The sequence below is a fragment of the Elgaria multicarinata genome, chromosome 9 (assembly GCF_023053635.1).
Source record: "Elgaria multicarinata webbii isolate HBS135686 ecotype San Diego chromosome 9, rElgMul1.1.pri, whole genome shotgun sequence".
Lineage (NCBI taxonomy): Eukaryota > Metazoa > Chordata > Lepidosauria > Squamata > Anguidae > Elgaria > Elgaria multicarinata.
The window spans coordinates 100,124,327-100,138,712 of record NC_086179.1 but is presented as its reverse complement, the minus strand read 5'-3'; the positions used below and the strand labels follow the sequence as shown (position 1 = coordinate 100,138,712).

The 14,386-nt window shown below is 43.1% G+C and overlaps 2 protein-coding genes across 4 annotated transcripts in view; one reads left to right on the top strand and one right to left on the bottom strand.

Moving 5' to 3' along the window:
• Nucleotides 1–3,122, bottom strand: part of FERRY3 (FERRY endosomal RAB5 effector complex subunit 3) — an 84,945-nt gene extending 81,823 nt beyond the window's left edge. Inside the window, exons 1-3 of the mRNA XM_063134400.1 lie at nucleotides 3,104–3,122; nucleotides 699–895; nucleotides 95–240 (exon numbers count right to left, since the gene is read on the bottom strand). Coding sequence (XP_062990470.1) covers nucleotides 95–240; nucleotides 699–894 — 342 coding nt within the window. The 5' untranslated portion in view covers nucleotide 895; nucleotides 3,104–3,122. The remainder of the gene's footprint in view (nucleotides 1–94; nucleotides 241–698; nucleotides 896–3,103) is intronic.
• Nucleotides 3,123–3,628: 506 nt separating this feature from the next.
• RAD51AP1 (RAD51 associated protein 1) overlaps nucleotides 3,629–14,386 on the top strand; it is a 41,425-nt gene continuing 30,667 nt past the window's right edge. For 2 of the 3 annotated variants that reach the window (XM_063133438.1, XM_063133437.1), the window contains exons 1-2: nucleotides 3,629–3,691; nucleotides 7,537–7,586. In XM_063133438.1, the coding sequence (XP_062989508.1) occupies nucleotides 3,672–3,691; nucleotides 7,537–7,586 (70 nt within the window). In that variant the 5' untranslated portion in view covers nucleotides 3,629–3,671. Of the gene's footprint in view, nucleotides 3,692–6,780; nucleotides 6,868–7,536; nucleotides 7,587–14,386 lie in introns of those variants that run through there. The other variant, XM_063133439.1, reaches the window with a different exon arrangement.

The following is a 14,386-nucleotide window of genomic DNA, read 5'->3' as shown; positions in this document are numbered from 1 at the left end:
AAGTGAGTATGCTAGAAAGAAGTCAAGAAGTCAGAAATAAGTTCCACCCTGATTTTCAGTTCAGTCTTCTAAAATGCATTTGGAAATTTCTTACCTCAATATAAGTTTTAGCCCAAGTATTTGCCAGCTGGTGCAAATCTACTTTACCAGATTTTACAGCTTCTAGGACTCCTTCTGCTTCTCTATCATAAGACTGTATAGATTTCTCTTCAATGAATCTGTTAAGGGATTCTTTTAAATCTGTCATATTGAGGGGGGAAATTGTCCATAAGTAGTGTATATTCATTAGTTAAACTTTCTGTCAAGAGTACATGCAGAGGATAATACAATTTTTAAATGGGCCATAATTTTCTCAAACCCCATTAATCCATAACAGTGTTCAACTCTTGAGAATATATGAATATTAAAACTTCTTTGCAGACTATTTAGATACATAGGGCATTAATACACAGATAAATGGAATGCAGCTATCTTTCAGTTTCCAAACAGATGTTTCTAGTTCTCATAATTATATTAAAAATATTTAAAATGTGACAAGTACATACATCCAAAGACTGAAGCATATCTTCTCCAAAATAAAGAAGGCAGATTAGACTTATTTTTTTGTTGGCAGACTAATGGCAGCCCTCCATTTTCAAACTTGGTACACTTTAGTATAAACTCACATGCATCTAGTCATTCATATAACAAACCCTTACCATTTTCTACGAAGCATGGCAAGTTATGAAGAAGCATTAGACGCTCAAGCAAATGACTAGCATTTTCTTTCACTGGGAATTTCAAAGGAACTCGGAGCACAAAATGCTGATTTCCAGCACCGAATTCATATAAAAATTCTCTCTCCATACTGCAGATTGTTCCTTGATTGCCCTTCATTTTAAAGGCTTTCTGCATTCTAGAAAGATGAGACAAGAATTATTTTATTTTCAAAGGAATACACAGAAAAGGCAGTTAAGTCAGTAAGACACAGGTACACAACACACGGGTCGCATGACACCCCCACCCCCCCACACAAGTAGCACCTTAAAACAGAGGTAGGCAAACTTGTAGGCCAAAACATCTGCAGGGCCACAACTACCATCATCCCTCACATTTGCTATGCTGGCAAGGGCTGATGAGAGTTGCAGCACTTCATACCTCTAATGAAGTGAATGAAAGTCCATGGTAGTTTATCCCTTCTCTCTCTCTATAAAAGGAAGTGTTTGTATGTCCTCGAAAACTGTACATCGCATTGTCATGAAACTTTTGGATTTGTTCTTCCTCTGGGACGGTTTTAGGCACAGTAAAAATTGGGTCTGCCATCTTGAAACAAAATCACAGCCAATCGAAATGTTAAAGATTTACAGTTTCAATAGCTTTTGATCGATTTCAACCAAGCTTGGCATGATGATTCAGCACTGCAGATAGCAAACTTTAAAACCAAATGATTACCTATAATCATGTCTCTCTGTCTGTCTTCATTGCCATAGCCCCAAGACTATGAAAACTAGACACCTGAAATGTAGCATGTATATTAAGGGGACCCTAGAATATGCACTTCAGGATTATTTTATTAAAAAAAAAACATATTAGATTTATTTAATTTAAATGTGTCCTAGCTGTTGAAGCCTTCAGTAACATTTTCAGCCACCAGGGGAAAACTTTACAGTGTCCTATTTTGCAGATTATATAAATACGTGTCGGAGAAGAAAATGTAAACAGTGAAATGACAATGAAATGCAAATGGGAAAGTTTATGGCAGTTCAATTAAATGACCATTCATAACAGTTATAACAGGTCTGTGTGTTTTGCTGGAGAAGGGAAAGTCTCTACGCACATTCAAATGATTGCTCAGAGACCTCCATGCAGGGGGAGATTTGGCTGAACTATGGTCCATCCATACATGAAAAAGCCCCATACATATTAGTATGTGCATAGACCCTTTTCTCACAATGGCTGAACATACAGATACCAGAGAAGCATTTCCACTAGAGGCATCAGTAGTGAAGGGAGTGGCTGGATGTACATGACTGAGGGAGGCCGACACAGCCCTGCAACATCCCTCCCCTCACTTGTTCTTTCAATTTATTATATGTTCGTGTGAACCATTACTAAATTAACATCTGTTGATGGGAGAGCAAACCTTATTCATGCCCAAAGACATAGAATAAAACCTTTTAATAAACTGCAATCCAGCAGTTTCGTACTGAAGTTTCGCTTTGACATTTCTTTGTTTCATTCATTTGCTCTAACAGAGCGCCCATTTCAGCAAGCTGTACAGTGAGAAATCAGGGGGGGGGGGAATGGAGCCATCCTACCAGCCCTGCTGCACTGTCTACCCCCAGGCCAACTTCATTTGCAAAAATTGCCTGCATCCAGCAGACCATAGGAAACTGGCCAGTCAGTAGTTCACCAGGGCCTCTAATGACCCGTGCTGATCAGGGCATACAAGAAAAGAGAGTAAAGCTTACTTTACTCTGTTACGAAAGCCAGTGGGGGGAGGGGGGGAGAATGACACACGTAAATAGTCCAACGAACAGTACCTTGCATGATTACATTAATTCTATTGTTGGTGAACGTGGCTGCTTGTGGGCTTTTAGGTTATGCAGAATGCTTTGTCCAGTTCACATAATTATCTGGCATCATGAAATATAAGAACATAAGAAGAGCCCTGAGGTTGGATCAGACCCAGGGTCCTTCTAGTCCAGCACTCTGTTCACACAGCGGCCAACCAGCCCTCGGCCAGAGGCCAACCAGGCAGGACACGGGTGCAACAGCATCCTCCCACTCATGTTCCCCAGCAACTGTTGTATATAGGCTTACTGCCTCTGATACTGGAGGTTGCACTTAGCCATCAGGACTAGCAGTCATTGACAGCCTTCTCCTCCTCCAGGAATTCGTCCAACCCAACCCCCCTTTAAACCATCCAAATGGGTGGCCATCCCCACATCTTGTGGCAGTGAGTTCCATAATTTAACTATACGCTCCATGAAGAAGTCCTTCCTGTTATTGTCCTGGACCTCCCACCCATCGGCTTCATGGGATGATGATGGTGGTGATGACCATGACCCCTTCGCGGGATGCGTCCTCCGCTTCCACCCGCCTGCTGTTTCCCCACAAGCACCTGCAGCACGTAGCAAACCGCAGGCGCGGCCGCCGCGCGACGGGACCCCGCGAGGCAGGTCCGGGCGGCGACGGCGACGTGGACAAGGGCCGCTCCTGCTGCTGCCGCCGCCGCGGACTCCTCGCCCTGACGGGGGCCTCCTCCTCCTCCTCGCTCGCTCGCTTCCGCCGCCCGGAAAGGCTCCTGCGCAGGCGCTCCCCTCCTAGAGATAAGAAAACCGGGGCGCTAGAGCTCCTCCAAGGGTCGACGTGCAGACTGACACGAGGGGCTCGACTTCCGAGCCCGTCGGACGCATTCCCCCCTGAGGCAAAGCCGGGGGCTCCGCGTGCTCGCGCCTCTGCCCAGAAGCGAAAGGCGCCGGCCAGGGCCTTGTTCCGCGGGGAGGCCGCGTCCCTCTCGGCTGTCCGTCCAAACACTTGAAAAGCCAAACGGGTCCGCAGGCAGCCGAGCAGCGACCGAGGCCTTCCGGGGTTGGCCCAGCATTCGGCGCATGCGCTCTGCAGGCGCCCCCCCCCCCCCGGTCTCACGGGCGGGAGGTGAACGAGCGTCCCGCTGAGTGTCGGCGGCAATGGCGCGGCCGGGGCGGAGGTGGGTGTCTGATCTTCTCTCCTTTTCTTGGGCTGGAGGTAGAGCAATGTATCGCTAGCGTAGGTAGGGGTATGCCCAAGGGCATGTACAGAGTTCCTTTCCTGGTCCTGAGTATGCGCAGAGTAAATCTGCCGTGGGGGTGGTGGGGGCGGCGGCGGGGGATGCTATCAGGACGCAGCCCTGAGTTCCCGGGGAGATCTGGCCTCGGAGGGCCGCCCTGGCCCGGCTGCTCCTGCCTGACCGAGACGTTGGGTCCCCTGTGAGGTGCGGCGGTTGCCGAAGGGCGAAAGAGGAAGGGGGGAAGGAAGGGGCCCCTTCGGGCGCGGCGCCTCGCCTCGCCTCGCCTTGCCTCGCCGCCTGAGCTGCCTCCTGTTCCTTCCGCAGCCTCTTTGCCGGTGGCTGGTTCGGCGACACATGCTAATTGGCTCGTTTAAAAAATAATAATAACACTGTAATCTTTAAGCTGTTTTTGTATAGTTATTATTTATTAAACTTACGCATCGCTTCTCACTGCAAAAAGCAGTCCCGAAGCAACTCACACATACAATATAACAGGAAGAAGAAAAGGGGGAAATATCAATATAAACCATAATCAGTACAATCATACAAATAAAAATAAATACCACAAAAACATAATCTAGAAACAACGCAATATAAAAAGTGTTCGTCCACGAATACACAATATCTCTCCTTCCTCACAGCCTAGAATGAACATCACAACAGCAACCTACAACAATCAGGGCGTAACTAGTGTCCAAACGTCTCGCAAAATAAGTATGAGATGAGCTTCCTTGGGGACAGCATCCCACAAACATGGGGCTATCACATAAAAGGTCCATTCTCATACTGATGGGGGGAGCTAGTCCTGGAAGTATCGGGTTAAAAATTAAAACCAGCGTTTTGAATTTGGCCCCCAAACAAATTGGCAATTAGTGCAGGCGAGCCAGGACTGGGCTTCTATGTTCACATCACCTAATCCCTGCCAACGCCCTGTATGCTGAATTCTGCACTAGCTGCAGTTCCTAAACCATATTCAAATACATTGCAGGAATGTAACCTAATGGTTACCAGAGCATAAACCACTGAGGCTAGTCTATCCCCTTCCAGGTAGGATCACAACTGGACTATCATCTGAAGCTGGTAGAAGTCACGCCGGCCATCTGAGCCTCCGGTAACAATGATGGATCCAGGAGCACCCCCAAGCTGCACACCTGCTCCTTCAGGGGGATGTGATGTCCCCCAGAGATGGTTGCACCTCCCCGATCCTGTCAGGGGAACCAGCCTCAGAGTCTCAGAGAGCCTCAGTCTCGTCTGGATTGAGCCTCAGTGCCACATCTGCTTGAGGTGAAAAGGAGAAGTTGAGTTGTGCGTCATCAACATATTGATGACAATTCTGCCCATAACATTTTCATGTCGAACTTAAGAAGTTCCATGCTGGATCAGACCGAGGGTCCATCTAGTCCAGCACTCTGTTCACACAGTGGCCAACCAGCCTTCAGCCAGGGATGAACAAGCAGGACATAGTGCAACAGCACCCTCCCACGCATGTTCGCAAGCAACTGGTGCACACAGGCTTACTGCCTCGAATACTGGAGCTAGCACACAACCATCAGGGCTAGTAACCATTGATATCCTTCACCTCCAGGAATTTATCCAACCCCCTATTAAAGCCATCCAAATGGGTGGCCATCACTACATCCTGTGGTAGTGAGTTCCATAATTTAACGATGCGCTGTGTGAAGAAGTACTTCCTTTTATTTGTCCTGGATCTTCCACCAGTCAGCTTCATGGGATGACCCCGGGTTCTACTATATTGAGAGAGGGCTAAAAATGTCTCCTTATCCACATTCTCCATACCATGCATAATTTTGTACACCTCTATCATGTCTCCTCTTAGCTTCCTTTTTACCAAGCTAACCAATCCCAGTTGATGTAACCTTCCCTCAAAATAGAGATGCCCTGGTCCCTTAACCATTTCAGTTGCCCTTTTCTGCACTTTTTCCAGCTCTATAATATCCTTTTTTAGGTGTGGTGACCAGAACTGTACACAGTATTCTAAGTAGTCACCACTGATTTGTATAAGAGCAGTATGATACTGGCCATTTTATTCTCAATTCCTTTTCTTATAATGCCTAACATGGAGTTTGCCTTCTTTACAGCAGCCACACACTGGGTGGACATTTTTATTGAGCTGTCCTCCATAATCCCAAGATCTCTTTCTTGTTCGGTCACTGCCAGCTCAGATCCCATTAGTTATACTTGAAGTTGGGGTTTCTTGCCCCAACGTGCATCACCTTACACTTGCTTACATTGAACTGCATCTGCCATTTGGATGACCACTCCCAGCTTGAAGAGGTCCCTTTGAAGCTCTTCACAATCCCTTTGTGTTTAAACAACCTTAAATAATTGGGTGTCGTCGTCAAACTTGACCACTTCATTGCTCACTATTAATTCCAGATCATTTGTGAACAAGTTGAAAAGAATTGGTCCCAATACCAATCCCTGTGGAACCCCACTATTTACTTCTCTCCATTGGGAGAATTGACCATTTATTTCTGCTCTCTGCCTTTTGTTCTTTAACCAGTTCCTGATCCATAAGAGGACCTCTCCAGTTATTCCATGACTACTAAGTTTATTCAGGAGTCTTTGGTGGGGGACTTTATCAAAAGCCTTTTGGAAATCTAAGTAAACAATGTCCACCGGATCACCCCTGTCTACATGTTTGTTGACACTCTCACAGAATTCTAGTAGATTAGCAAGACAGGATTTGCCTTTGAGGAAGCTGTGTCTCTATCTCAAGGTCACTCTGAACATTTTGGTCTGGGGGACGATAGCACGTTCCTAGCATGTTCCTGACCCATGTGGAACCCCACATTGGAGCACCATGGAGCCAAGCAATACCCTCCAACCATCACCTTCTTGAAACAACAGTCCAGATAGGAGCAGAACTGCTGCAAAGCACTTCCCCCAACTTGGACAGTCACTCCAGAAGGATACCATGGGCAGTGGTGTTGAACACTGTTTGAGAGATCAAGGAGTATCAACAGGACACACTCCCTCCATCTCTCTCCTGACATAGGTAGGGGCAATCAAGGCAGTGTCAGTACCAAGCCAGGACTGAACCCCGACTAAAATGGATCCAGAAAACCAGTCTCATCCAAGAGCACCTGAATCTGGTCAGTGTCCATGTGTTCAAGGACATTGGACAGTAAAGGAATCTCCGCAACTGGTCTAAAATTGTTCAGTTGTTCTGGAATGGGAGGGCTTCTTACCGTTGCCTCTTTTAGATTATCCAGTACCCTCTTGTAAGGAGGCATTTATCACATCCCTGGCCCAACCAGCTGTTCCTTTCCTGCTAAATTTCACAAGTTGAATGGCAAGGATTCAACAAGCAAGTGGTCACACATACCTGTCCAAGCATCTTGTCCACATCTTCAAGCCGTACTAACTGAAATTCATCTAGTAATATTGGGCCAGACAAGCATTCTAGATACCTGATGAGATTAATGTGCTAAAACAGTGCTGCCTTTCCATCTTTGAGAGTTGGGGTTTAAATATCTTAGAAATATTATGAGGGTGCCATAATCTTTTTTAAAACAGTACTCTCTATTTTTATTAATTGAAAATTATTGTTAGTCTGCTTTTAAGAGTGGAATAGCACTCTAGTCTTGTTAAATTTAATATTATATATTTTCAGGATTTTTAATTGTTTTAAGTAGTGATGATTAGATATATTCTTATTTTTATTTCTATAAAACAATATTTTACATGAGATTTGTATCCTAACTTTAGATATGCATGATATGATGGGAAGGTGAAAAGTGATGCTTGTCTTATTTTCTCAGGAATAAGAAAATAGTTGATTATTCTCAGTTTGGCAGTGCAGACAATGATGGTAAGTCATCTATGGTTCTTTCATGCCAAAAGAGGTTAGACTTTATTTTCAATAATCCTCCTTGAATAGTTTTGCAATGTGAAATTCAGTGGCAAATAACATGGTAGATAAATAAAGCTTAGTTTTATACAAGTACAAATTCAAGATATGTTCCTTGTGTTTAGACCTTTCTTTTTCCAAATTAAATTTTGGAAAAGATCCATGATTGAAATGTTTCCACAGAGTTACATAGCAGACATCCCAAACATGAGCATACATTTAAATATAAGCACTACTACCAAAAGGAACCGGGTATGTTTAACCTTGGGAAGAGAAGACTGAGGTGGGATATTATATAATAGCATTTTTGAGTACCTAAGGGTTGTCATTCAAGAGAGGGTCGCAACCTGTATTTTATCATCTAAAGCTGTTGGACATAAAAGAACAGGCTTAAATTACAGGAAGGGAGATTTTGGCTGTACATCAAGAAAAACTGCCTAATGGTCAGAACAGTGAGACAATGGAACCAACTTCCTAGGGAGGTGGTGGGCTCTTCACTGCTGGAGGTATGAAAGGGCAGGCTGGGCAGCCATCTGTCAGGGATGCTTTCAGTGGGATTCCTGCCCTCAGCTGGGAGTTGGACTCAATGGCCTAAATGGCTCCTTCCAGTTCTGTGATTCCATGAAAATGCAATTAGCTTGCCTCAAAGTAGGACCAATTGATTGCTTTGTAGAATGAGACATAAGAAGAACCCTGCTGGATCAGACCGAGGGTCCATCTAGTCCAGCACTCTGTTCACACAGTGGCCAATCAGCTGTTGACCAGGGAACCACAAACAGAACATGGTACAACAGCACCCTCCCACCCATGTGACCCAACAACTAGTGTATACCATCTTACTGCCTCTGATACTAGAGGTTGCACTTAGCCATAAGGACTAGTAGCTATCGTTAGCCTTCTCCCAAGAATTTATCCAATCCCCTTTTAAAGCCATCCAAGTTGGTAGCCATCACCACATCTTGTGGTAGTGAATTCCATAGTTTAAGTATGCCCTGTGTGAAGAAGTACTTCCTTTTGTCTGTTCTGAATTTCCCACCAATCAGCTTCATGGGATGACCCCAGGTTCTAATATTATGGGAAAGAGAGAAAAATGTCTCCCTATCTACATTCTCCATACCATACATAATTTTGTACAACTCTACCAGGTCTCCCCTTAGCCTCCTTTTTTCCAAGCTGAACAATCCCAGCTGTTGTAACCTTCCCTCATAGGGGAGATGCTCCAGACCCTCAATCTTTTTAGTTTCCCTTTTCTGCACTTTTTCCAGCCCTACAATATCTTTTTAGTTGTGGTGACCAGAACTGTACACAGTATTCTGAGTATGGTCACACTATAGACAAAGGCAGTATGATACTGACAGTTTTATTCTCAATTCCTTTTTTTATAATGCCTAACATGGACCTCAAGCCATGACAAGGTACTTGCTTTGAGAAGCAACTCTCATCAAATTGGGAATGATTTATTTGATTTATTGAAACATTGTATTTGGCCCTGTTGAAAACCAAATGCTTTGGTGACATTTTAAAAATAATCATATATTTGTATACTAAAGGCTAACAAATCAAACAGGCTAAAACAACTAAATAAAGCAACAATATAGTGAATAATTGTTAAGAAGCAGAACTGTAAAAACAAGTACAATAAAAGCCATAGCAAGACCATATTAAAACAAATCTGAAAAACCTTGGCATTGACAAAAGTCTTCAAGTGGTGCTGAGAAGATAATGAGGTTGGAACATGATGAGCTCCCTGGACAATGCATCATAAACACAAGAGTCTCACAGAGGAAGGACCTTCACAGACCCCCATCTTAGGTCACTACCTCTCCAATGGCAGGGTGACCCAAAGAAGATCTCAGCATCCAGGCAGGCCCCATGTGGGATCAAATGGCCCTTGAGGTCCTTAGCCAGAGCTGGGAAACCTCTTTCCACCTAAGAGCCAAATTCGATTTTGGATACACTTGGGGGGGGGGCTGCATTCCAGCGATGGGTGGGACCAACCGCAAAAGGAGCAGTGCCAAAATACCAAAGATACTAACACATTTTTAGCTTAAAGTTCTTACCGGGTTAGGAGAGGCATTTCAGCCTTTTGAAAAGGGGGGAAAACAGTGCAAAATCTGAAAAACACACCAAATGATCGGTATTCAGGAAAAGGGGGCATTGCTCTCTGGGGAACCCCTGAATGCCAGATTGGGACCCCAGGAGGACTACATTTGGCCTGAGATTCCCCACCCCTGGTTTAAGTTGTTAAGGTATTTAAATGTTAAGGTAAGCACTTTGAATTGTGTTTGAAAGCAGGCCAGAAGCCGGTGTTAATTGTTTTAAAAGTGGCAAAATATGTTCTATACATCTGTTCCCAGATAGTAATGTAGCTGCATCAATTGAAACTTCCCAATAGTTTTCAAATGCAGACACAAATGCAATGCATGTTAGCAGCTCAAACAGGATGTTACTAGAATATAGATACCTGTGGCCAGATTATCTCTGTCCAGATGGGGTTGCAGTTGGCAAATTAGTTGAAGCTGGTTAAAAGTGCTTCATAGAATCATAGAATAGCAGAGTTGGAAGGGGCCTACAAGGCCATCAAGTCCAACCCCCTGCTGAACGCAGGACTCCACCTTAAAGCATCCCTGACAGATGACTGTCCAGTTGCATCTTGAATGCCTCCCTAGGTAATTGGTTACATTGTCATACTGCTCTAATAGTCAGGAAGTTTTTCCTGCCATCCAGCTGGAATCTGGTTTCCTGTACCTTGAGGGCTGCCAAAAAGCCAAAGGCAAAGGGGTAGATACAAAGATATAGTTTATTCTAAAATGCAACATATTTCGGACCCAAAGGGTCCTTCATTCTGTAATCTGAGCCCATTATTCTGTTTCCTGCACTCTGGGAGGATTGAGAAGAGATCCTGGCCCACCTCTGTGTGACAACCTTTTAAGTATTTGAAGACTATTACTGTATGTCTCCCCTCTATATTCTTTTCTCCAGGCTAAACATGCCCAGTTCTTTCAGTCTCTCTTCATAGGGCTTTGTTTCCAGACCCCTGATCATCCTGGTTGCCCTCCTCTGAACACGCTCCAACTTGTCTGCGTCCTTCTTGAATTATGGAGCCCAGAACTGGACGCAATACTCTAGATGAGGCCTAACCAGGGCCGAATAGAGAGGAACCAGTACCTCCCGTGATTTGGAAGCTATACTTCTATTAATGCAGCCCAAAATAGCATTTGCTTTTTTTTGCAGTCACTACACACTGTTGGCTTATATTCAGCTTGTGATCTACAACAATTCTTCTCGTTTGTAGTATTGCTGAGCCAAGTATCCCTCATCTTGTAACTGTGCATTTGGTTTCTTTTTATCTCTATTAAATTTCATTCTGTTGCTTTTAGAGATGGGGAAAAAACTGGGGGAAATCGTTCCCCCCTCCCGTTTTTCCCCCCGAAGCCTTTTTGGTTTTCCCTCCAAAATTGAAAAAAGAAAAAGAAAAAATGGATTATGAAATGTTTTATTTTAGCAAGATGAATGAAATGTTCATATATTTACTTCTACAAATGATTTCTAAAAATGATGTACAGTATCAGATTATTACAGTTTCTGAGCACCAAGGACAAGCAAGTCCTAGGTTGCAAACTGAGACTACAACTCTCAAATGCAAGAGGAAGATGCATTTCTGCCTCTAGGGGGCAGCACTGCCATTGAAGCAGAGACTGAAACTGATAATGATAGCTTTAGCTCAGAAAATGGGTCTGATTGAATTTCATGCACATATTCATTGAATCTTGTTCCTCCATTTTTTCTTATGGGAATTTATTTATTTATTTATTTATTTATTACATTTCTATACCGCCCAATAGCCGGAGCTCTCTGGGCGGTTCACAAAAATTAAAACCATTCATAATATAAAACAACAGTATAAAACCATAATATAAAATACAATAAAAATGGGTGCTTTATGTCTGCCTGACACTGTGGAGGACTGGCAGAGACATAAATAATTTTCTTTGTTACTAATGTTGTTGGCTTCTGTTTGTTTTTATAATTGTTTTTTGCATGCTCCTCATAAACTGACAAAACCAAAAAAGGTTCCTTACAGTTCAGGAGCTTGTAGCTCCATTTGTTAAAAAGTTAAAATTTAATTAAAAAAAAGTAAATTCAATTCGTAATAATTGCTTGAATACACTGTACCAAATGTGATTTTATACCAAACCAACATGTACATTATTACATTTTATGTTCCTAAAATAACAAAGTGCCTTTCAATCTGTAAAAAGTGCTAATACTGTATTTTTTTTAAATTTTCCCAAAAATTTCAGTTTTTTCCTGAAACCGCCTAGGGAAAAATGGTTTTCTCCCATGCCTTCAAAATTTTTGGAAATTTTACATCTCTAGTTGCTTTCAGCCTAGCACTCCAGCCTATCAAGATCACTTTGAAGTTTGTTTCTGTCTTCCAGGGTATTAGCTATCCCACCCAATTTTGTGTCATCTGCAAATTTCATAAGCATTCCCTGCACCTCCTCGTCCAAATCATTAATAAAAATGTTGAAGAGCACTGGGCCCAGGACTGGGCCCTGTGGTACCCCACTCGTTAGTTCCCCCCAGTTTGAGAAGGTACCATTGAAAAGCACTCTTTGAGTCCAATTCTGTAACCAACTGCGGATCCACCTAATAGTTGTTCCATCTAGCCCACTTTTATCTATTTTGCTAATCAAAATGTCATGGGGTACTTTGTCTAAAGCTTTTCTGAAGTCAAGATATATTATGTCCACAGCGTTCCCACAGTCCATAAGGGAGGTTACTCAATCTGGTGCCTCTGGAGGTGAAGCAGGCACCAACTTTGTATTCCTTTCAGCGCCTCCTGAAAACATCTTTGTTCCAGGAAGCCTTTCCTTAATTTGCAGCCTTGAGTCTCTGTATTTGCTTCTTTTAAAATTTGTTTTAAGCGTTTAATTTTCATTTTATCCTGTACACCGCTCCAAAATTTTTCAGTGGGGAGCGGTATATAAATATTCTAAATAAATAAATAATAAATAAATAATAATCTAAAAATGAGATCGGATTAGTCTGACAGGATTTGTTCTTGACAAATCCATGTTGGCTTCTAGTAATTATTGCATTGTTTTCAAGGTGCTTACAGTCTGATTTCTTTATAATCGGCTTCAAAAATTCCCCAGGGATTGATGTCAGACTAACTGGTTTGCAGTTCACAGGTTCCTCCTTTTTGCCCTTTTTGAAAATAGGGACAACTTTAGCCCTCCTCCAGTCGTCCGGCACTTCACCAGTTTTCCATGATTTTGCAAAGACAATAGACAGTGGTTCTGAGAGTTCTTCTGCCATCTCCTTCATTACTCTAGAATGCAGTTTATTGGGCCCTGGAGATTAGAACTCATTCAAAGAAATTAGGTGTTCCTTGACCATTTGTTTATCAATCTCAAGCTTCAATCCTGCCCCTTCAGCTTGCACTTCACATTTGCCAGGGGGGGTCATAGATCTGCTTTTGGGAGAAGACTGAGCCAAAGTAGAATTGAGTATGTTTGCGTTTTCTTTGTCATCTGTTATCAATTTGCCATCCTCATTAAGCAGTTGAACTACCATTTCTTTCCTCTGTCTTTTACTACTCATGTATCTGAAGAAAGCCTTTTTATTGCTTTTAGCATCCCTTGTTAATCTCAGCTAATTCTCAGCTTTAGCCTTCCTGATGCCATTTCGGCACTTCTGTGCTACCTGTCTGTGCTCTTCTTTTGTAGCCTGGCTTTCCTTCCACTCCCTATATGTATCCTTTTTTGTTTTCAGGTCATCTCTAAGCTTTTTGTGGAGCCACATTGGTTTCTTCTGTTGACTTCTATCTTTTTTCCTAGTTGGAATTGTTTGTAATTGTGCCTTTAAATTTTCCTTTTTTAAATACTCCCACCCATCTTGAACTCCTTTTCTCATTAGGGTCACTTGCCACAGGACCTTACTTATCATAGTTCTGAGTTTATTAAAATCAACTTTCGTAAAATCCAGAGTACACGTATGGCTACACTTTATCCACTAAGTCATCCCTATTGGTCAGTATCAAGTCAAGGATAGCCGATCCTCTAGTTTCTTCCTCCACTTTCTGTAGGAGAAATTTATCAGCCACATAAGGCAGGAATTTCGTGGAGGGGGCACTTTTGGCAGAATTTGTCTCCCAGCAGCCCCCCCCCCCCTTATTACTACATTGCACTTCCTTGAAATACTGGCAATTTGCTTATCAAAGGTTTCATCCTTGTCTTCTCCATGATTGGGGGTTGGTGGTATCAGAGCTACAAACCTCTAAACACAAAACCAGATCTTAACAGCCCTTAGACTGCTAATCTGTCCCTTCGTGGAGAGTGCAAGCCCATCCAGAACAGTCTCAATCCTGCTTCACTGATCAGATGAACTATCCAGCAGCAGTACTTTCATATTTTCTGGATTACTCTTCATCCATTCTATTAATGATTCCAGACACCAATTCAGCACTTGTGCAGTTTCACGTGAATCTGATGCACATGAGAAATAGAGTTAGGCCCTTTCTACACCTAAGGGTTATTCCAGGAAAATGGAGGGATTGTCCCTGCCTGCTACCGGGATCCCCTGTGTGTCATTTGCATGCACAGGAATGATCCTGGGGGAAAGGGCAGGTATAGAAACAGCCTTAGATATCATCGGTGTCCTAATGACATTGTACCCCAAATCCCTGGATTTCCTCACTCAACAGTTCATTTAGATGTTAATGACAGCATAATAACCATGGGGCAGAGCAAAAG